The 22,398-nt window shown below is 37.1% G+C and overlaps 2 protein-coding genes across 6 annotated transcripts in view; one reads left to right on the top strand and one right to left on the bottom strand.

The window, feature by feature from the left end:
* The window catches only part of SLC25A21 (solute carrier family 25 member 21), a 939,705-nt gene extending 918,884 nt beyond the window's left edge, over nucleotides 1-20,821 (bottom strand). Inside the window, exons 1-2 of one of the 2 annotated variants that reach the window (XM_053697732.1) lie at nucleotides 20,751-20,821; nucleotides 18,958-19,089 (exon numbers count right to left, since the gene is read on the bottom strand). In XM_053697732.1, the coding sequence (XP_053553707.1) occupies nucleotides 18,958-19,027 (70 nt within the window). In that variant the 5' untranslated portion in view covers nucleotides 19,028-19,089; nucleotides 20,751-20,821. Of the gene's footprint in view, nucleotides 1-18,957; nucleotides 19,090-19,236; nucleotides 19,371-20,750 lie in introns of those variants that run through there. The other variant, XM_053697731.1, reaches the window with a different exon arrangement.
* A 197-nt stretch (nucleotides 20,822-21,018) lies between these two features.
* MIPOL1 (mirror-image polydactyly 1) overlaps nucleotides 21,019-22,398 on the top strand; it is a 1,201,709-nt gene continuing 1,200,329 nt past the window's right edge. For all 4 annotated transcript variants that reach the window (XM_053697725.1, XM_053697726.1, XM_053697727.1 and 1 more), the window contains exon 1: nucleotides 21,019-21,035. The gene's annotated coding sequence lies outside the window, so the exon portion shown is untranslated. The remainder of the gene's footprint in view (nucleotides 21,036-22,398) is intronic.

Below are 22,398 nucleotides of genomic sequence, written 5' to 3'. Positions count from 1 at the left end.
GCAACTATTACTTTTGCGCTCCACTTGTAATCTGATCCATAGTTGTTTAAAATGGGACAGTTTGGAGAGGAAATGGAACCAGGTCTCAAGTTGGGCAAAATGTTCTCTCTCTATTTTGGCTTTTGCTCAAGAGCAACCCGTAACTTTCATATTGTAATACGAGCAATGTTTAGCAGTGTTACAGTAAAATTCCATTACGCCAGAGAAATAATGTCCTGATCCTTGTGAATTAATGCTCCTCCCCTCTGGAATACTAGTGCAACAGTGTCAAATAAATGGAATAAAATAGACAAGGGTCCTCCTTCCTTGATATACCAATCATTCAGTCACTGTAAAAACATAAGAAGAAAGAAGGGCACCTCCTAGTGCAGACATCCAGTGTTCAATCACCCCCTTAAAAACACCCAAACGGATAAGAAACACACTCACAAGTATGACAGCATAGATTGTGCTGGTAACAGGCAGCTAAGATCTCAGTGTCTCAGCTCAATGAACTCCGGTCTCTGCTCCTCTGAAATTGTACGCTGATGTAACCCTCTAGGTTTGTCGCTCAGTAATTGAAACTCCAGCCATATAAAGTCAATCAATTCATTAAAAACATTCAATATATAATGTACGTCAGTTTACATAAATGCACATTGCTACGTGTTTCACAGAGTTCCTATGCTGTTTCCTCAGGCATGATATGCAAATCTGCTGGAGTCAAAATTAAAAACCAAATCATCTAATTGTTAGAAAGGGCAAATCAACCAATAGAAGTATTCTCTGTTACCCATATATAAATTACTCACTCTCAATTTTAGAATAAAAAACATTAAATACCTATACATCTAATATCTAGTCCCAATTCTTATAAACATCACAAGCGGAGTCACAACTTCATATACCATGTTAAATAATTGTAACATTTATTATAACCATTTATGGACTCCTCACTCACAGCATCAAAAAGAGTTCAAATCATCCAATTGGTGGTAATCATCTCCTTGTTTATTGGTCGATAAAAAATTAGTGAATTGCACCCCTCTCCTGTATGACAGAGGGGCCGCTCAAGAAATCTCCTATGACTCCCTTACTAATCGGCATCAACGAGTGAGCTGATGTATTTCATGACAGTGGGAGGGACATTAAGCTTTAAAATAGACCCAGATTTGGAAAAGGGCTTAAAGTCTCCCATATCCATCTCCAAAGAAATGCCATGAACAGTAGAACAGTATTTCACTAGTACCATCTATACAATATAGTAACATAGGGGCGTTCTCCTCCTAACCAATCACTGATCTGGAATGTTGTATACTAAATAATTTACACACAATTTATTAGTATCTGACACTATGGTGATGATAGTACTTCTTTTGGATTCACTAATGCAGTAGATATCTAAAATATCAATAGTTAAACACACAGACCCAGATTACATGTGGATAAGTCCTGCAAAAGGCTTAAAGGGACAGTAAAGTCAAAACTAAACTTTCATGATTCAGATAGGTCATGCAATTTTAAACAACTTTCCAAATTAATTTTATCATCAAATGTGCTTTGTTCCATTGGTGGTATTTTTGAAAAGCTAAACCTAGCTAGGCTCAAACTGATTTCTAAACCGTTTAAAACCGTCTCATAGCTCAGAGCATTTTGAAAGTTTTTCACAGTTAGACAATGTTAGTTCATGTGTGTCATATAGATAGCATTGTGCTCACTCCCGTGAAGTTATTTATGAGTCTTCACTGATTGACTACACTGCATGTCTGTCAAAAGTACTTAGATAAGGAGGCTGTCTGCAGAGGCTTAGATACAAGGTAATCACAGAGGTAAAAAAGCATACTAATATAACTGTGTTGGTTATGCAAAAACGGGGAATGGGTAATAAAGGGATTATCTATCTTTTTAAATAAGAAAAAATTTGGTGTAGACTGTCCCTTTAAACATTTTGATAAATAAAACTCAAAAGCAGCAATGCACTGAGAGCTAGCTGAATACATCTAATAAGCCAATGACAAGAAGCATTTGTGGGTAGCCACCAAACAGCAGCTAGCTTCTATAGTAGCAACTACCAACAACTCACAAAAGTGCCAAGGACTGTAATAAAACTACTCCTCTTTTAGAGACAATGATTCCTAAAATTCATACAAAGAAAAAAATACATATAAAACATATCAAAAGTGTTCAAAAAGAGGTCCTAAAAATACATAAATACAGTACATATAAAAAATTGATAATAGAATTTCATCAAATTCAAATATGAACACTATATGTGATATACTCTGACGAAGCAGGAGGAGTCCCGTGAAACGCGTAAGGCCACGCCCACTTCATCATTCAGTGACTCCATACCGCTCTGGGTGGCTAGGACCGTTGCCGGCAATATGGATTAACCTCACTGGAGGAGGGACATACTCTGGGAAAGAAGTTCTCAATTTAGATATATCCTTCATCCTGTGCAGCAGACATTTGCACTGGGAAGCAAGATAAAGATCTGGGATATAATACAAAGCGCTCCAGGGTATAGGAGGAGTCATCTGTACCAAACCTTTTAATCATACCTCATATCGTTTGAGGTCACGATTTGTGAGTTTTTTTTATTCATTTTTTTTATGTGTAATAAAAATGTATGAACTGTTTTGACATAATACACTATTATTGTGTTTTCTTTTCTCTCTCTGCGCTCTATATCCGCTTGTGCTACCTGTCTAAGCTTCTATAGTAGCGTTTCTGCTTCTGAACCTAGGAATGCTTTTCAATAAAGAACACCTAAGAGAATAAATACAATTTATAATAAAAGTAATGCTCTTTTAAATTTGACTTTCATGTCACTCTAGTTATCTATGTGCTTGATTTGCATTGCTGTTTACAAATTATAACAGCACCTGTAATATTGTCCCCCGCCCCCCTAGGAAAATCCATAGATTCTTTATTATTTACATATCCTTAGTGTATAAACATATGTATAGCTCCACACGGACTCAGAAATGATGTATTAATTCACAGTGCACTGGTCAGATCCTAAACGCAACAGAAAATAATAAAAATAAAATGAGACAATATGGGGAACAAATTTGTTCTGCATAAGATTCAGATTTCCCCCTCTAGCAAAAACTAATATTATCCTTTGCAAACTGTTACTCTGTGGCCAGATCTCACTGAGCCCTGGATAGGGGTTCCAACATAGCTAAAACCTGCATCATTCACACAGCACAGCACATGCCAATTTATTTCTATTCTCCTTGACTTTTAATGTAAAATAGTTTAAGGATACAGATAGTAAATTTCAACATAAATCAACTGATTAGACACGTCATATTTACAAAAAAGTGGCATTGTCTTACAAAATAGCAATGATGACAGAAACATTTGAGAGTGTTCCCTAACTGTGGATAATTGCCAAAAACAATACTAGTGGTATTTTTCCAAAACAAACAAACAAACAAAAAAAACAGACAACATTTAGGGCTAGATTATTACAAGTTAAGGGCACAATATCGCTTCAGCGCAAACCGATATTTGCGCTCAACTGATTAATAACAACGCACCTAAATAAATAAATATATATATATATATATATATACATACATATACATACATACACACATGTATATAAGCATATACGTATATATTTACAGGGGCGAATTTGCGCTCTACTTATAATCTAGATCTTAATGTCTCTCTCTCACACACTGCCCTCCACTAATACTGGCACCCTTAGTAAATATGAGCAAAGAAGTCTGAGAAATTGTATTTATTGTTTAACCTTTTAATCTTTTGTTCAAAAAATAAACAAAAATAATCTGCTCTCATGTATATCACACAATTGCAAACACAACACAGGTTTGTCAAAAAAAAAAAAAAAAAAGTTGCACAATTAGTCTTTTCCTAATAATGCATGATGAGGTTGGAGAATACATGGCAAGGGATCTGAGACCATTTCCTCCATACAGTATCTCTCCAGATCCTTAAAATTTTGAGGTTGACACTGGTGGACTCTCCTCTTCAGTTCACCCGACAGGTTTTCCATGAGGAAAAAGTCAGGGGACTGGAATGGCCATGGCAGGACCTTGATTTTGTGGTCAGTAAACTATTTTTGTGTTGATTATGATGTATGTTTTGGGATCATTGTCCTGCTGGAAGATCCATCCACAGCCCATTTTAAGCTTTCTGACAGATGCAATCAGGTGTAGATAGAGATGAGGTACTTTTCCATATGGCTACCTGTGTGCGCTAAACACATCTCTGGTGTTTATCACCAAAAAGCCCTATTTTGCTTTAATCTGACCATAGAACCTGATCCCTTTTGAGTAGTGTCAGGCAAACTGAAGACACTTGAGTTTGTTTTTGTAAGAGAGTTAAGACTTTTTTCTTCAAACCATTCCAAACAACTTGTGGTGATGTTGGATTGTAATTTTGGAGACTTTCTGACCCCCAAGACGCAACTAACTTTTGCAATTCTCCAGCTGTGATCCTTGGAGATATTTTGGCTATTCAAAACATCTTCTTCAAAGTGCATTGAAACAATATAGACACACATTCTCTTCCAGGTTGATTCAGAACATTTCCAGTGGACTGAAACTTCTTAATTATTGCCCTGATGATGGAAATGGTCATTTTCAATGCTTTTGCTATATTCTTATAGCCACTTCCCATTTTGTGAAGCTCAACAACCTTTTGCTGCACATCACAGCTATATTCCTTGGTCTTACTCATTGTGATGAATGACTAAGGGAATTTGGCCTAAGGACTACCTTATATTTATATCCCTGTGAAACAGGAAGTCATGGTTAAATGATTTCCTGTTCCTAGTCACCCAGGAATATAAAATAAAAAAAAGTTAATTATCAATAGGGATATACTTCAAAAATATATATTTTTATATGAATTCATAGAGGCGCCAATAGCTGTGCCACACATATTTAACAAAGATTATTATTATTATTATTTTATATATAAACCTGTGTTGTGTTTGCAATTGTTTGATAAGAGCAGAGGAGTTTTTTTGTGTGTAAAAAAAAAGACAATTATTCACAGGTGTGTGTGTATGTATGTATGTATACACACACACACACATACACAAATAAACATTGATTGTAGATATATAGCATGCATTCATAAGAAAAAAAACAAATCTTTATTAACAACTACAATCTCAGCAAACATTTTTCTTTATGAGTAACACCTTTTGCCATATATTTTTTTTTTTTTTTTTTTCACTGTAAAAGGGGCATAATGGTCAGAAATGAAATATATACAGTAAAAAGGAGCACTATCTAAAAGGTTAAATCATCTTCAATCCATGCTTATTTTTAGATCAGGAAGCAGAGTGTACAGCAACATTTCAGGACACAGCCCTTAATCATGAATACAAACTGATGACATACACCTGTTTTTATAGGTGTATGCATGATTAATTCTAGTAAAAGCTATCACTGTTTAATCAGAATGTGTACATATCCTACGGATACCCGTGCACCCTTATTCAAACACTGTGCCAGATCCCAGTGACTTATATTGCATCACACAATTCACTGCACATTTGAATTGTAACCATTATTAAAAATTACTTACCGATTGTGCAAGTGTCAACTTCAGTTATTAAACATATTACACTTTTGCAGTGGTGCAGATAAATACATGTGTAAAAATCTAATGTTTGCTTTAAACGTCCTCTTACAGGGGGTCCATCTCAAGGGCCTGCAAACTAATATTTAAGGATCTCACTGTCTGGTCCAAAATTAAACAATTAAAGTGGCTACATTTTAAGGTACATTAAAGCATTTTTATACCAGTATAATATATGTTAGCAATTAAAAGGGATAGGAAAGTCAAAATTAAACTTGCATGATTCAGATAGAGTATGTAATTGTAAGATACTTATACATTCACTTCTATTTTCAAATGTGCTTCATTCTCTTGACATCACTTGTTGAAAAACAATATGCAAATATTCTACACTAGGGGAGCTAGTTGCTGATTGGTGTCTGCACATTTGTCTCTTGTGATTGGCTAACTAGATGTGTTCAGCTAGATGCTAGTAGTGCAATGCTGTTCTTTTAGCAAAGGATAACAAGAGAATGAAGCATATTTTAGAATAGAAGTAAATTGGAAAGTTGTTCAAAATTGTATGTTCTATCCAAATCATTAAGAAGAAGAAAAAATTGTTGGCGTTTTCTGTCCTTTTAAGTAATAAATAAAAAACCAAAAAACAAACAAACTGTAAATTACTAACGATTACAACAGATTATTTTACCATCCTTAAAATGTTAGAGCTAACTATCTAGAATGTAGCTGGTTTAAAGGGCCAGTAAACCTAGGATATAATGTTATATAATTCTGCACATAGTGCAGAATTATATAGCATTAGCTTAGCTCCAGATTTCTAAAGTGAATAATTAAAAAGATATCACGCAAAGAAAACAGAACACCGCTCCTGGCTCTACTGAGCGGGTTGTTTTCTTCTCCTAAGCGCATCTGGGCACGCTGTCTTATCACAGCCGGCCCGATGGCTCTTTTAAAATCAATGTAGCTCGCTCCCGCTACCAGACCAGAGTGGGAGCAAGCTACATTGATTTTAATAGCGCCATCAGGCGCGCTGTGACTAGACAGCGTGCCCGTGATGCGCTTAGGAGAAGAAAACAGACCCGCTCAGTAGAGCCAGGAGCGGTGTTCCGTTTTCTTTGCGTGATTTTTTTTTAATTTTTTTTAACAATTCACTTTTGAAATCTGGAGCTAAGCTAATGTTATATAATTCTGCACTATGTGCAGAGTTATATAACATTATTTCCTAGGTTTGCTGTCCCTTTAAACATATTGCAGCATTTTGAATTAAAACCTAGGTTACAGAATTTGCTTTTAAGTCTCTCTAGGGAAAGGCTATATATAGCCTTTATCTCAGACCTTGTCTCTAGATACTCTCCCTCTCGCACCCTTCGCTCTGCTCATGACCTCTTACTCTCCTCCTCTCGTCACCTCATCACACTCCCGTTTACAGGACTTCTCCAGACTGGCGCCCATCTTGTGGAACTCTCTGCCTCGCTCCACAAGACTCTCCCCTAGTTTTGAAAGCTTCAAGCGCTCCCTAAAGACTCTGCTGTTCAGGGACGCATACAACCTACACTGACCTTTCCTAACAACAGTCCCTCTCCTCCATTGCCATCCGCCATGAACCCCCTTACAATGTAAGTCTAAGAGCCCAACTGTTTGCAGATCACCTTCTTTAGAGCTGACTACAACAGTGCGACTCTTGGCAGGGCCCTCTACCCGTCTGATCCCTATAAATGTCTCCTATTCCGCCTATGTTTTTAGCGCTGCAGAATCTGTTGGCGCTCTACAAATAACTGATAATAATTATAATAAAAGTGGGAAAAGCACAAATTTTACACAAAAGTGAACAAAATAATGAATGTATTTTGTAATTTTTTTTGCTATACATAAGTAAATAATTTATATGACAATCCCAAAGTGTTTCATGTCCCTGCCCAGATGACTGATTTGACCACCACTGCTTCCATATGAATGTTTAAAAAAATGACAGTATTTTCCCACCATTATGTATATTTTTACTAAAGAATACAAAATGTCCCCTTTGAGAATACTGAAGCTGTTGACACAATGACCAGCACAGAATGCATTACTTATTTTTATTATTATTATTTCTTTATGTATATGCCGTATTGCACTAAGATCACATATGTTTGAGCAAAAAATGTATCGCTCAACAGGATTATGGCAGCACAAATGTTAAATTGTACCCAAAACAATGATAACTGAAAACCAATAAAGTACATTATATGGTGTTGGGTCGCCATCTAGTGGCAGCCAAGCTAACAACAAGAGCAGCTTAACCCTTTCGCTGCTGAGCTATTTTCACACCCTCTGTGCAAGAGGTGTTTTTAGTTGTTTGGCCATCTTTGCATTTACACATAAATGTTATCTTTTTTCTGTGGGCGCCCCACACAAATTATACATTATTTTTTTCAGGAGACCAATATTTTTTAGAAAATAACTATAGTTTTCAGAAATATAATAATACAAGAAAACCATATGAAATGCAATACAAAATGGTGTACATAGTAAATAGCAGCAAGGGAGTCATTATTTCCTAAATATTTCAAATACACAAGAGAGAACAATTATTATTGTTGTCGCTATTTATGCATAAAACATCTAACCATACAAATATCATACAGTTAAAATTACATAAAATTCTTGTTTCCCAAGGAGGTGATTTAACTCATTTTAATAATGTAAGCAGGTCCCTACCCATGTCCAAAATCACTCAGCATAGAAAAAAATATTTAAAAAACCCAAAGTAAAACAGTTGTACCAAAAGCCATCCTATATATAGAATTTCACAAAGTTTTACCATTTTAACATTCTCCCATTTATTGTGATTCTTAGTTCAGACAAACCTCAGTCTATGAGCCCTAACATCAGCAGTACAAAAAAACGTAGGCTAGAACGTACTGTCAGGTTATCAGGCTTACTATGGTGATGCTATAAGGACATTAGACCCCTTATTTGAATTGTGAAACCTCACTCTTTCAGATGCAGAGTAGGTTATAATGGTGAGCGGTTAATAAGAGCCTCTTAAAACGCAACAGAGCCCCAAACATTAGAACCTAAGTTGAGACCGATTTAGGTACATCAAAATTTTACATAGCTGGCTGTATGTCACAATAATGCAAGTCTTATTGTGACATACAGCCAGCTATGCCAAATTTTGATGTACCTAAATAGGTTATAAGTTAACTATAACCTATTCTGTATCTAAGTGATATATCTAAACGATACATATATCCTATCCTGGGTATCTGATGTGATACACTTAGCCCGATCCGAATGTTATATATCTCCTATATTTGAGATCTTTCCGATTTTATATACATCTATTTTATCTTATTTTTATCTTCATTTTTTATTTTTCCGCCCTTTGCCTATTATATCGTTAAGGAGTACTTATATATAGACATACTAACTTATAACTGTTTTAAGAACTTGTGAGGCACCTGTCTTAATTACATTTCTTGAATGGTCTAGAGTCGATCTCAATGTTTAACCATTACCTCCACAATAGGTACGCAACTATGCGTCCTTTCTGATATACATATGCCAGTAATTCAGATATTTACCTACACCGGAAGGTAAACATTGGGACTGGGTATAGTGCATCCGGTAACCAACCAGAAGTCTGAACCACACTAACTTCCGGTTTGGCGAAACTAACTACTTCCGGTTAGTATTTTAGATAACAGTAACAGGTGACATCTCTGGTTGACCACTCTTGATAAGAGTCCAAATTACGATATTGGGTGACAATAATATATATGATTGGTGGCATAATACATATTTTGGGCTCAACTTTATCTCATTTTATATGAATAACTAAATAAGTTTTGACATAGAACTTCCGGTTTAACACATCCGGTTTACAGGGTTAGTAGATCCGGTACAACACTTCCGGTACCAACTGTTTTTTTGGCGCCAAAAGGTCCATTGTTTGGACATAAACCATAGATATATAAGAGCTAACTCACCAACCATATACTAGTCTTGAGAAAGGCCCTACAGGTGGGCCGAAACGCGTTGGCAATATATGGTGAGATACATTTCAATTATTTGTCGTCTATCTAAACAGTACTGCTCTATGTTGTTATTATTTCTTTCCCACAGGATTTGAGGATTTACACATTCGCAGGATTTTGGTTCTTTTACTATTTGGATTATCAACACTTTATTTTTTATTTTTTACTTTGATTTTTTCAATTTTTTTCCACATCACGTATTGTTTTCTGAGTTCAGGATGTATACAGCTGTATTAATTCACTTTTTACAAACTTTTTATACAACATTTTTTCACATCATTTACATCCTTGATTTTTTTGGATTTTTATATTTTGCCACAAAATCTTTCACATCATTCTTCACTTGGTTTTTTGGACACAGTAATGACATTGTGGACTTGACAAATTTCTTTTCTACACCTACACTTTGGATCACACTCAGGAGGAGAACTGAGACACTATTAGAGATTGATTTCCTATAATCACCATCTACTTTTTTGGTTCTTGGTATCTGTGTATTATCATATGTTTTTTATTGTCTAGCTGAGAGTAGTGAACGTAGGTTTTATTGCCATTGTTATCCTACTTGTCTCATTTGACGGTCATATTTTAGTAGTATTTGTTTTCTCTCATTTTAAGATTACAACTGTTAAGTCATGGATCCATGCACCTCTTCGTGATACACTATGTGCTTTGTTTGTTATTAAATATACATATTTTTAAAGATAGTTTTAATTATATTTATATTTTTTATTGAATACAAATTTTTTATCCTAATTTTTAATCTTATCTTTATATTTCCCTTCAGACCTTGCCTCTGATTAGGCGCTCCTACAGCTCTCCCTTTTTGTGTATCTACTTGTATTGTGGGTGGCTAGGGACCCACTCTGTCTAGGAGCTAGAGGTCATCTCTCTATTTGCGCTGTTAGATACCTACCAATACTCTAGCGCTTGATGATTGGTGTCTAATTGTAGCGACCAATCTGCAAGCACTACCGAAGGTGCTGAATAAAAAAATGGGATGGCTCCTTAGCTTACATTCTTGCTTTTTTCGAATAAAGATACCAAGAGAACGAAGAAAATTGATAAGAGTAAATTAGAAAGTTGCATGCTCTATCCGAATCACAAAAGCTTAATTTTGACTAGACTATCCCTTTAACACACCAGTCAGTGGATAACCACCTGTGCATGTGACCCATCCTTTGGAAGAGAAGCCTCACCTCTTATTTAAAAAAACAAAATAATAATAATAATAATAATAATAATAATAATAATAATGAGCCAGGTATGCAGGTGATAAACATCTCTATGGTTATCATCTGCTATTTAAAGGGGCATGAGACCACTCATTTAATTATGGGCAATATAGTCTTTAATGTGAAGCGTATAGTGTGTATGCTGTCTTTAAGAACAACTTATGGGCCCCTACCCCCAATACAGTATGTACATTAGGTATACAATTGGCATAAAAATGGAACTCAGCTACTAATGACGGGATTAAGGGTCCCACCATTAAAAGAGGGGGTTGCCTTCTTTTAAACTGGGGTCTCATTCCACTTTATATTTATTGTGGGAAATATGGAGGCTCTAAAAATTCCCGCCCGCCTTCTCAAACACAGTAAAGCTGTATACTTAGGGCAGGTGATCATCATTACCATGGTGATCACCTCAAAATTGGAGGGGGGTGTGACTCACACATTTGAAAGAGGGGAATTACATCTTCCACATGAGGGGTCCCATACCCCTCTAATTAAATCACATGGAGATAGGGGCTCTGTAGTAGATCCACCACCACCACTAGAAATCAATGTGTTTCTAGTGGGACTAGTGTACATTATTTTTAATGGCGATAAGTTGCATCCTAGAAGGGAAAGTGACCCCTCACTAATATCACTTTTCAATTAAGCCCAAACAGAGGGTAGATAGGAAATCCATTAGAGCCCCCCCTCAGGTTAAAGAGTATTTAATTTAAATGCTACTGCAGGTAATAAAACACCCTCATTTGAAAGGGCAGACTTCCCTCTTTTTAAATAAGGGATCATTTGTCCCTCTAGCCCAAAGAGGGAAACTATATGGGCTTCTTTATTAACCCCTTCCCTATCTAGTTAAACAGCATTTTAAATACTGCTGTAGGTTATCACCATTTTTGCACACTCCCCTCTTTCAAATGAGGCTTTCAAAGTCCTCTCCCTCATCCCCCTGGCTTCCTGTCTCCAACAACTTGCTTCAACAGGTAGACCCGCCCCCTTATGACATCAACACGGACACGGGTGGGGACATCACAGGACAGAGACAGTGATGGGGAAAGTGTTTTTTCCCCATGTGCAGTGAGGGGGTACCCAGGATCTGAATAAAAAGGGGAAGATATAAAGATTATTACATTCCATAAAATCCTTTAGCTTTCTCATTGCAGAAAAAAAAATCTCACAATTTCTTCATTGGCATCCTCGGATTCAGCCAGACCAAACGAGAGAGAGCGAAAGAGAGAAAGAAAGAGACCATCTTAGGTACTGGCAGCCAGTCAAACCAGTAAGTAGCTTAGGTCTTTTTTTTCTCCCACCTCCCTGATCCCTCCCAAATAGTTGTCCTCCCTTTGCCCCTCCCACTACACTGCAATCTTTGTTATGGACAGTCTGCAGTATGGGGTGGGGGTTGTGAAGGTTTTTATTATTATTATTATTATTATTATTATTTTTCCCCTGTAGTGTAGGAAACCTCTCTTTAACCATTTTCTGAAGTGTAGGGACCTGCCTCTACATTCTCCCACAACGGGGCGGCCACCTGCATCCTTCCGTCCCTCCCACCACCACACCAATACAGACACTGTATCAAATCTGCCTGCATATGGTAATGGAACATGATCAGTGCACTCTTATCATATAAAAAGCAGATGCTTTCTGCTCCCAGCTATGGTTGCTGCTGTCAAAACTGACAGCAGGGAACAGTAATGCCCCACAGTTTTGAATGTACATACTACGTCAACACAGCACGCTGGGCAAGGTACCGTATGACGTAGTACTTTTGTCCATTTAGTGCAAAGGGACATCATACTCATATTTTTTTTTCCTTTTTCATTCAGATAGAGCATGATATGTTAAACAACTTTCCAATTTGCTTCTATTATCTAATTTGCTTCCATCTCTTGGTATCCTTTGTTGAAAAGCATGCCCAGGTAGACTCAGGAGCAACAATGCACTATTGAGATCTAGTTGCCTATTGGTGGCTGCACATATGCCTCTTGTCATTGGCTTACCCAATGTGTTCAGCTAGCTCCCAGTAGAGCAGTGCAAGGATACCTAGAGAATGAAGCAAATTTGATAATAGAAGTAAACTGGAAAGTTGTTTAAAATGTCATGCACTATCTGAATCATAAAAGAAAAAAAGGGTTCTATTTAAGTTTATTTTACATTCTAATAGACAGACATTAAAAGGGTCAGTCAAGTCCAAAATAAAAACTTTCATGATTCAGATAGGGCATGTAATTTTAAACATCTTTCCAATTTAAAAATCAAGAATCCCAGCCAATGAGTCTTAGAATAAAGAAGTTTTTATTCTTCAACAAAGGATATGTTCCAGTGTGATCTTTCACACTATGCAATCATAACAAACATAGGGGAAACGTCTGATGTGAGTTCATTCAGATCCACACATACCCCATCCACCAAACACATCCGTATCCAACAATCAGCACAAATTATAAAACGTAAAGATCAAGAAAAAATAATAATAGTACCAAAAGTGAAAACTTCACTATCACTCCCAGGGCGTCCCCAGGGAGTGTGAATAGACACCACCAAACCAGGACTCTATTAATGTTAGAACCCTAAAGAGTGTCCGCTCAATCTGTAACTCTATGATATTATATAGAACAAGAATGTCTCGTTATGTTGCAGGTACTCCAACTGTAACAGTGTGTGATCACTTGAAAACATAGGCAAATATCTTGTTGCCAATATATAAGGACAGTCACAGGAAACACAACGTGTTACAGCAATTGTAATCCATAATGGGTAATTCCTACAGAGACCTCAGTGACATATCTTGTAGCTGTATCAATGTTCTAGGTATGTCCATACCTAGAAGAAGAACACATTCTTCACATGTTCTTCTTCTAGGTATGGACAGTTGTCATGTTCTGTCTCAGGATATCATGTGAGAGCCTCATTGTCTGGAACAGTTGCTTTAAAGGAAGATTAGTAGAAGCCATACTGATTGAAAATGAAAACAAATTTATTTAAACAACAAAATACTTTGTTTAAGCAAATACTTGCAGAATATTTAAATATGCTACTCAGGTATGTTAAGACCACATACAGCAGGAGTGAAAATAAAGAAAACTAGTAAGCAGAGATGCAGATTCAAAAAGGAAAGTCTTTCTCTTGGTAATAACTGAAATGTAAGATTTGCACAAGGCAGAAAACAACTTGCAAACTGGTAACAGGTTTAAAGGTTAAGTCTCTCTCCTTGTAATTGCTGAGTGCAGGAATTGCACAATGCAGGAAACAACTTGCAAACTGGTAACAGGTTTAAAGGTAAAGTCTCTCTCCTTGAAATTGCTGAGTGCAGGAATTACACAATGCAGGAAACAACTTGCAAAATGGTAACAGGTTTAAAGGTAAAGTCTCTCTCCTTGTAATTGCTGAGTGCAGGAAATGCACAAGGCAGGAAACAAACTTGAAGATTGGTAACAGGTTTAAAGGTAAAGGCTTTCTCCTGGTAATACCTTGTAAACAGGTGCAAAGGAAAACTTTCTCCTGGCAATGGCCAAGTGCAGGAATTGCATAAAGCAGGAAACAAACTTGTAGATTGGTAACAGGTTTAAAGGTAAAGGCTTTCTCCTGGTAATACCTTGTAAACAGGTGCAAAGGAAAACTTTCTTCTGGCAATGGCCAAGTGCAGGAATTGCATAAAGCAGGAAACAAACTTGTAGATTGGTAACAGGTTTAAAGGTAAAGGTTTTCTCCTGGTAATACCTTATAAACAGGTGCAAAGGAAATCCTTCTCCTGGCAATGGCCAAGTGCAGGAATTGCATAAAGCAGGAAACAAACTTGTAGATTGGTAACAGGTTTAAAGGTAAAGGCTTTCTCCTGGTAATACCTTGTAAACAGGTGCAAAGGAAATCTTTTCTCCAAAGAAATACAGGAAACAGGTTCTGACTTGACAAAACAGATCCAATGTGAAGACACTAATGCAGACTAAAAGCCATCCTTAAATAGGGAGGTTTTGCACAGGGTTGGTTCTGATTAATTCCAGAATTGAGAACACCTGTGTGTTGCACAGGTGTAATAACAAGTAAGGCAAATAGTTATTTATCAGATCTTTTAAGATCCATGCTATTGTTGGAACTGGCTGTGGCTCAACATGTAAGCAAACAGAAATAGCAACCACAGAGCCACAGGTTCAAATCCCTATACAGCCCTTCTTAGCAGAATGCCTCCCAGACCTTTTCTTTTTATTTTTAGTCTGGAGGCTTGGTTCATGACAACAGTGAAGGAGAAGAAGAAGTGGATTCAAACACTGTCATTTTTGGATTTAAAGATTAAACAATTCCGGAAATCTGTCAATTTTCTCATAAAATTATTATTGACTGTATATGGATGAATTACCTCTGTGTGACTCATTTGTCAAATGAGATATGATTTCGTGAATTAACATTAAATTATGTAAGAAAGAGTTTTTTTGAGACCCCTGGGAGACGTCTTTCTGTATGGGGGATATATTTCAGTTCAATTCCGGTTTAAACTTTATATAAGTCTACTTCTGAATCTGTTTGAAGAAAGGGTATCCGGTATAGGGATCCCCGTTACTGAGTCGCCACTTATGACAGCAGATATAATTTAGTTTACACTGGTATTCTATGCTTAGAATACCATTGTCAGGAAGTTCATTTATTAAATTGCGTCTCATGATAGATATCGTAGAATTGATCTTGAATTGACATTGAGAGTTTCTGTATTGGTACTATGAGCAATTATCAAAATTTTAGTATTCGTTTTATGTTTGTTTCTTTTATGTACATATTCGGTTATATATAGAGGTTTTGTCTTGAAATATATCGCGCTTTGGCACTGAATGGCGGTTTTTACAGTACTGTGGTTCTTCAACAATCATAATGTTCACTCCATTATACTTAGCAGCTATTTGTGAGTCTTAGATACATTCGTTTTCAAACTAGGCAATGATAACATATCCGTATGTGTTTAGCGTGATGTCAGAGTGGAGGTGTGCATGCAATTAGCCAATAGGGATACATACGATTCTGTTTAAGTTGCACCTCCCCACCATTACCTGCAAATTCCTTGAGAAAGGGGCGGAGTCCCGAAACGCGCGTCGGAACGGTCAGACGCCACCGCTGAGACCTGTCTATCCTGCTGTCCGAGCCACAGAAATTGTGAGGTGAGACTATAATTCTGTATTGGAGGGTCCTAATAACCACACTGAAGATACACGGCGAGATCCGAGTCTCACGGTATCACCTAGAAAGTGCACATTCCCTTGAAGGAGGTAACACTGTTATCCATGTATTTTCCCTGATTTGAACAAGCCAAAGGCTATAAGCTGCCATGAGGGTATGAGATACTCGCAGCTCTTGCAGAAGCTAATTTTGGGCTATATGATATGATACCGTGAGTGAAGTTGTAAGAGAGTGTGTGTTTGGGCCGAAGTTACGTTCATAGCTCCCCACTATACGTTATGTGGCCAGAAGCAGGGCAGGTTGGAGGGACATTTGAACCGTAACATTGACACAGCTACAAGATATGTCACTGAGGTCTCTGTAGGAATTACCCATTATGGATTACAATTGCTGTAACACGTTGTGTTTCCTGTGTCCTGTGACTGTCCTTATATATTGGCAACAAGATATTTGCCTATGTTTTCAAGTGATCACACACTGTTACAGTTGGAGTACCCGCAACATAACGAGACATTCTTGTTCTATATAATATCATAGAGTTACAGATTGAGCGGACACTCTTTAGGGTTCTAACATTAATAGAGTCCTGGTTTGGTGGTGTCTATTCACACTCCCTGGGGACGCCCTGGGAGTGATAGTGAAGTTTTCACTTTTGGTACTATTATTATTTTTTCTTGATCTTTACGTTTTATATTTTGTGCTGATTGTTGGATACGGATGTGTTTGGTGGATGGGGTATGTGTGGATCTGAATGAACTCACATCAGACGTTTCCTCTATGTTTGTTATGATTGCATAGTGTGGAAGATCACACTGGAACATATCCTTTGTTGAAGAATAAAAACTTCTTTATTCTAAGACTCATTGGCTGGGATTCTTGATTTTTATTATTATATAGTCTGGGACCGGACTTCATCCCGTGCCTGAGCATATCTTCTAAAAATTGGGTGGTGCGGTCACATTATATCTTTCCAATTTACTTTTATCACCAATTTTGCTTTGACCTCATGGTATTCTTAGTTGAAAGCTAAACCTAGGTAGGCTTGTATGCTAATTTTTTAGACTTTGAAGGCCGCCTCTTCTTATCTAAATGCATTTTGACAGTTTTTCACCACTAGAGGGCATTTGTTCATGTGTGTCATATAGGTAACATTGAGCTCATGCATGTAAAGTTACCTAGAAGTCAGCACTGATTGGCTAAAATGCAAGTCTGTCAAAAGAACTGAAATAAGGGGGAAGTTTGCAGAGGATAGATACAAGATAATTACAGAGGTAAAACGTGTTATTATAACTGTTGGTTATGCAAAACTGGGGAATGGGTATTAACCTTTTAATGCCGTTATGCCGTTCTATTCCGTCTTAATTACACGGGGCTTTAAAGCCGTTATGACGGAATAGAACGTCATAGCTAATGGCTGTCCTGAAGCCTTCTGTGCTTCTAGGATTTGATCGCGGTCTGGAGGGCGTTCCTAGGGTTGTAGGGACGCCCCCCAGATGCGATCCAATAATTGAAATCTCGCGATCGTATGCACGATCGCGTGGTTTCAATTTGTCTACATCAAAACAGTTGTTCCGATGTAGGCACTTTAACCCTGTCACAAAAGGGTTGAAAGGGATTATCTATATTTTTAAACAACAAAAATTCTGGTGTTGACTGTCCCTTTCAAAAACTACAAAATCAGGACAAAAAAAAAAAAAAGAGTGAGATGTATTATGTTGTGCAACTACTTATTAGCTTCTAAATCTACCTTGGTATACTTTTCAACAAAAGATACAATGATAATGAAACAAATTAAATAATAGAAAAAAATTGGAAAAGTTTTTAAAATGACATGCTCTATCTGAATCATTGAAGGTGGTGGGGGGGGGGGGAAGTTTCATGCCCCTTTAAAGAAAAAAATAAAGTACTGCTTGGGAGCCATACAGAACTCCTGGCCGTCAGTGGACATGGCAGGTGAACCAACCAGCAGCAAGGCCTAGCTATGTGATTGCTGCTGCTGCTGACTGGCTCGCCGGCCATGATCAGCATTCCACGGAGAGCAGTGCTAAAATGTCATGCTCTGAGGAAATAGTCTGTAATTTTTGCAGTATATTAACCTTTTAAAGGGACAGTAAACTCTTTGTAATTAAGAGATAAATCGGTTGTGTTGTGATACATTAAAATGCATACCAAGTCAAAACGGCTTTAAAATAAATGTTTGTTGCGATTGTTTTTCAATAACCAAACTCCACCCACAACTTGACTTATTTGGAAGAGCTATCCAGGCTTCAGTCTGCAGACAACAAGGCTAGCTATGGTCATAATTTAAGTTAACGCCTTCCTGCCGGTGATATAGTATTAACAGAAAACACTATTAGTAAAGCTGAAATAACGCAAGATCAGATTGTGTGATTTCAAGGCCGGGATCGGATCATGGGGGGGCTGCCTACGCCGCTAGGCACGCCCCCAGACTGATTCTTGCTTTTGTCAAAGGGGGAGACTGCAGGACGCCATATAAGGTAGGACGTTCCATTCTGTCCTAATGGCCTAAAGCCCAGTGCTGTTAGGACCGCATGGAACATCCTAAAGAAATGAAGTGGTTAAAGCCAATTAGGGAGAATTATGTAGCAGGCTTAGCATTGAGAAGTCAGCAAGGTGCATTTCAAGTAATTTACTAATTTCAGCACTTAATTACATGAAAAGGGGGAAAATAAATTATGAAAGCATATTGCAAAGTTGTTTAATAATGCATAACTAAACATTCTTATGAAAATATGCTAGCGTTTACTGGACCATTAAGCACATCAGATTATGTTACGCATTATCTCACATTCCAACGAAAATACATTCAAAAGCAAGAAAACAGGTCACAAGAAATACCCTTGTCAATTATTACAAAAATAATTTGAATTTATGTATACACAGTTGATCTCATACATTGTTTAAATCACCCAAAGCTATGATCACTGTTATACAACTGACAATTTGTTACATTTGCAGTAAACCAGGCGTACCTGCTGATCCTCCAGCCAGGACCTGCTGAGATGCCTCTGTCCAAAAACTAACAGGGGATGAAGCAGGCATGGTTAGTGAGGAATTTGCTATCACACTGATTCGTAGCCGGGCAGACGTGAATGGATGTTTGCCTAATAGAAAGAAGTACAAAGGTTCAGTCAGAAAAGGGAGGATCTTAGCAGATTACAAAACTGGTTAAAGAACCACAAAATCTGTCTCATAGAAGCACTACACAACATATATTATATTTAATTGCAAGATGTGATACATTTACCCACCTTAATACATTCTTGCACATTTGATTTGTATGAAAGTATATTGCCAAAGGCTTCTATTTTACACTGAAATGCATTCATGAATCATGCAATTTCATTGTTGACCTTTCTATCCATGTAAAAGATAGTTGAGCTACATGGGCAGCTAGGTAAAATAAATATATATGTATCAGTTTGCGAAGTAAATATATAATCACAGCCCTTGCATAAACTAATCAGTATGCATTGTGCTTTAAAGTGAAGGTCAATTTTTGGGATTCAAAATACATCATGTTGAAGATTATCTTAAAAACATTAAATTCGCTTACTTTATATGTATAAATAACTAACCCTTTGCCCAAAAAATGTATTTATAATGTTGCTCCGTTATTGCGTTTATCTCCGCCCATACAGGACTTCCTTATTCTGACTTGATGACGTCGCTTTGTTTCTTACAACGAGACTACGCTCGTGCACCCTTGTTCTGTTTGAAATGCGCATGCGTACGGTCAGCTCAATAGCGCATGCGCGTAATTAACGGCCGTAACTTTGTATGCAGTAATTTTGCGAGCAAACAACGAATGCGCGTTACGGGGACGAGCATGATGATGATGACGCGATGTTTACTTACACGCATGCGCATAAGCTGACAATGACGAAAACGAAAAGGGGCTGGACGCCACGGGGTAAAACAATAGATTGGAGCCAAAAGATGTCAATCAATAAAGGCACTATGACGGGCGGATTTTACAGCTGAAACGGAGCGGTTTCAAAACGTAAAATATAAATCTTTTGCTTGTATCTATCTATACTTTGATGAATGAACATCATACTCATTTTAGCTAAAATATTGAAAACTGCTAAGCACAACCCCAGACTTGACCTTCACTTTAAAATATGGATAGTATATGCAAAATCAGAGTGTGATATTTATTGGGCATACTTGTGTATAATGCTGCAAACAGTATTTTACATTTTTATTACCAGATAGCAATACGGGAGAAATATCCCAATGTTAAAAAGTTCAGTTGTCCCTAATATATATATATATATATATATATATATATATATATATATATATATATATATATATAAAATGACACAAGGTTATTTCTACATTTAGATCTCATATAGCAAAATTTACATATGGTATATCAATAATATCATATGTCTCTAAACACGAGTATAAGGAATCTGCCTGTTAGATCAGATAACGCTCCTGTGTGGTAAAAATACAGAAACCAGGACCTTTACATAGTATATCACTTTTGAAAACATAAGTGCTGAGAGCTGCCAGCATCCATCCTGATGTATACAGAAAATAAACATTGAATCGCGCAGCATGTATGTTACACTGTCTTTATTTTTGCGGTTTACAAAAATAGCTTATTTTGAAGCACTAAAATAAGCTTATTTATTATAGTGTTCATTAAAGGTTTACAAACAGTTTTTAGATAACTGAATGACAATGCTAAGCGCTTCGGTGTCTACAACCAGGTTAATTATACTCTGTAACTACTTCTTCTATTTCCTCTTACACTAATGATCACCAACTCCTGGATCCCTTCACTGTCCATGCGCTAAACAGGTAATATTTCCGCGTTCCAAGCCTCACTCTTAACAAAGAGCATCCAATCAAATTAAGTAGAGTTTTCAGGCAACGCCACGTGACATATAAATCCAGGACACCGCCACTGTTTAATTTGTAACCCACGTGCTCACTGAGTGAGTTCAGGATTGGGCTACATTTTCAGTTGCCTGGAAACAGGAGGTTTGCGCCTGCGTACTGCGGTATTGTGCCGGGAGGGGAGGAGCAGTATGTTGTAAGTATAAGTATATTTGTTATGGCTCATTATTGTTGAGTTTACTTGTGCGTGGTTGGTTGTAAATTGTAGTTGTCAATGCTTATTGCTTTGTATAAAGTTAATTTTTCGGTGTTAAGGGACTTTTAATAAAAAGGTTAGTTCTTTTAAGTTTAGAAAAGGAAATTGCATAACTGTTTTCCCTAATTCTTCTGTTGTTGGGTAATTACCGCGTTTTTTGGAATCCAGATTATCTCATCACAAAACGGGGAATAATCCTACATTGCTCCAGTATTGATGATTTCTGACCACAGCTGAACCGCTTCCAGTGGCGGCTAGTGAGGTTTTGAGGTGGCGGGGGCAGCTAAGAGCATCCAAAACTTTGTTTCTTAAAACAAACATCACATGGCCGTCCCAGAACATGAAATTTCAGAGCATATGCCCAACAAACTATAAACAAGCCTAGATCCGTAACCTGGTGTTATAGACAGCTTCCTCTGTAAAATACAGACTGGTCTGTTTCATGGTGCTCCCTAAAGGGACATTAACGTAATTGTTTAATGTGTGCATCAGAAGCTATTCACTGTATTGCAACATGTATATGCATTCAAACTATTTTTTTTAACTGTTATTTTGTTAGACCAGTGTTTTTCAACCAGTGTGCCGTGAGAGATCCTCAGGTGTGCCGCGGCAGACTGACAGCAGTGCAGGGGTGTCCCTCTTTCAGATTTTGAAATATTGGGAGGTATGTGACAGGCTCATCAGGCATCATTTACAACCATGTCATTGACATTCACTTACAGACAATCATGATTGTAAAAGAATGTCAATCTGTCATGTATAGTTTGTAGGAGGCCTGGCATGACAGCACAGTACAGTGTGTGTGTGTGTATACAGTATGTGTGTGTATATACAGTATATGTGTGTGTATATATATATATATATATCTCCTGTATTAGGCTACAATGTGTCATTTTGTAAAATTTTGGGATGGTGGTGTGCCGCAGGTTTTTTTTATGTAAAAAAGTGTTCCACGGCAAAAAAAATGTTGCAAATCATTGTGTTAGACAATATATATAAATGAGTTCCTGTACTATGTTGCATGTAGGAGTGTCAGGGTCCTGTATTCCACAGAGTGCACTTCAGCCTCTAGTGGGGGTGCAGGGCATTATCATTTTCAGTGTTTGCAATTTGTATAATCAGATCTGGAATGGGGAAAAAAATATGGAAACAATATTTTATATGGGTAATTCATCCATTTGAATGTATATATGCTTTAACTTTTTAAAGTGATGGTAAAGTTGGTCAAACCAGCATTTGCTAGCTTTAGGGAAAATAATATTACTTTCATTCATCTTTTTATCTTTTATCAATGACATTAAAG

The sequence above is a fragment of the Bombina bombina genome, chromosome 1 (genome assembly GCF_027579735.1).
Source record: "Bombina bombina isolate aBomBom1 chromosome 1, aBomBom1.pri, whole genome shotgun sequence".
NCBI lineage: Eukaryota > Metazoa > Chordata > Amphibia > Anura > Bombinatoridae > Bombina > Bombina bombina.
This window is presented reverse-complemented; position numbering and strand designations above follow the sequence as displayed.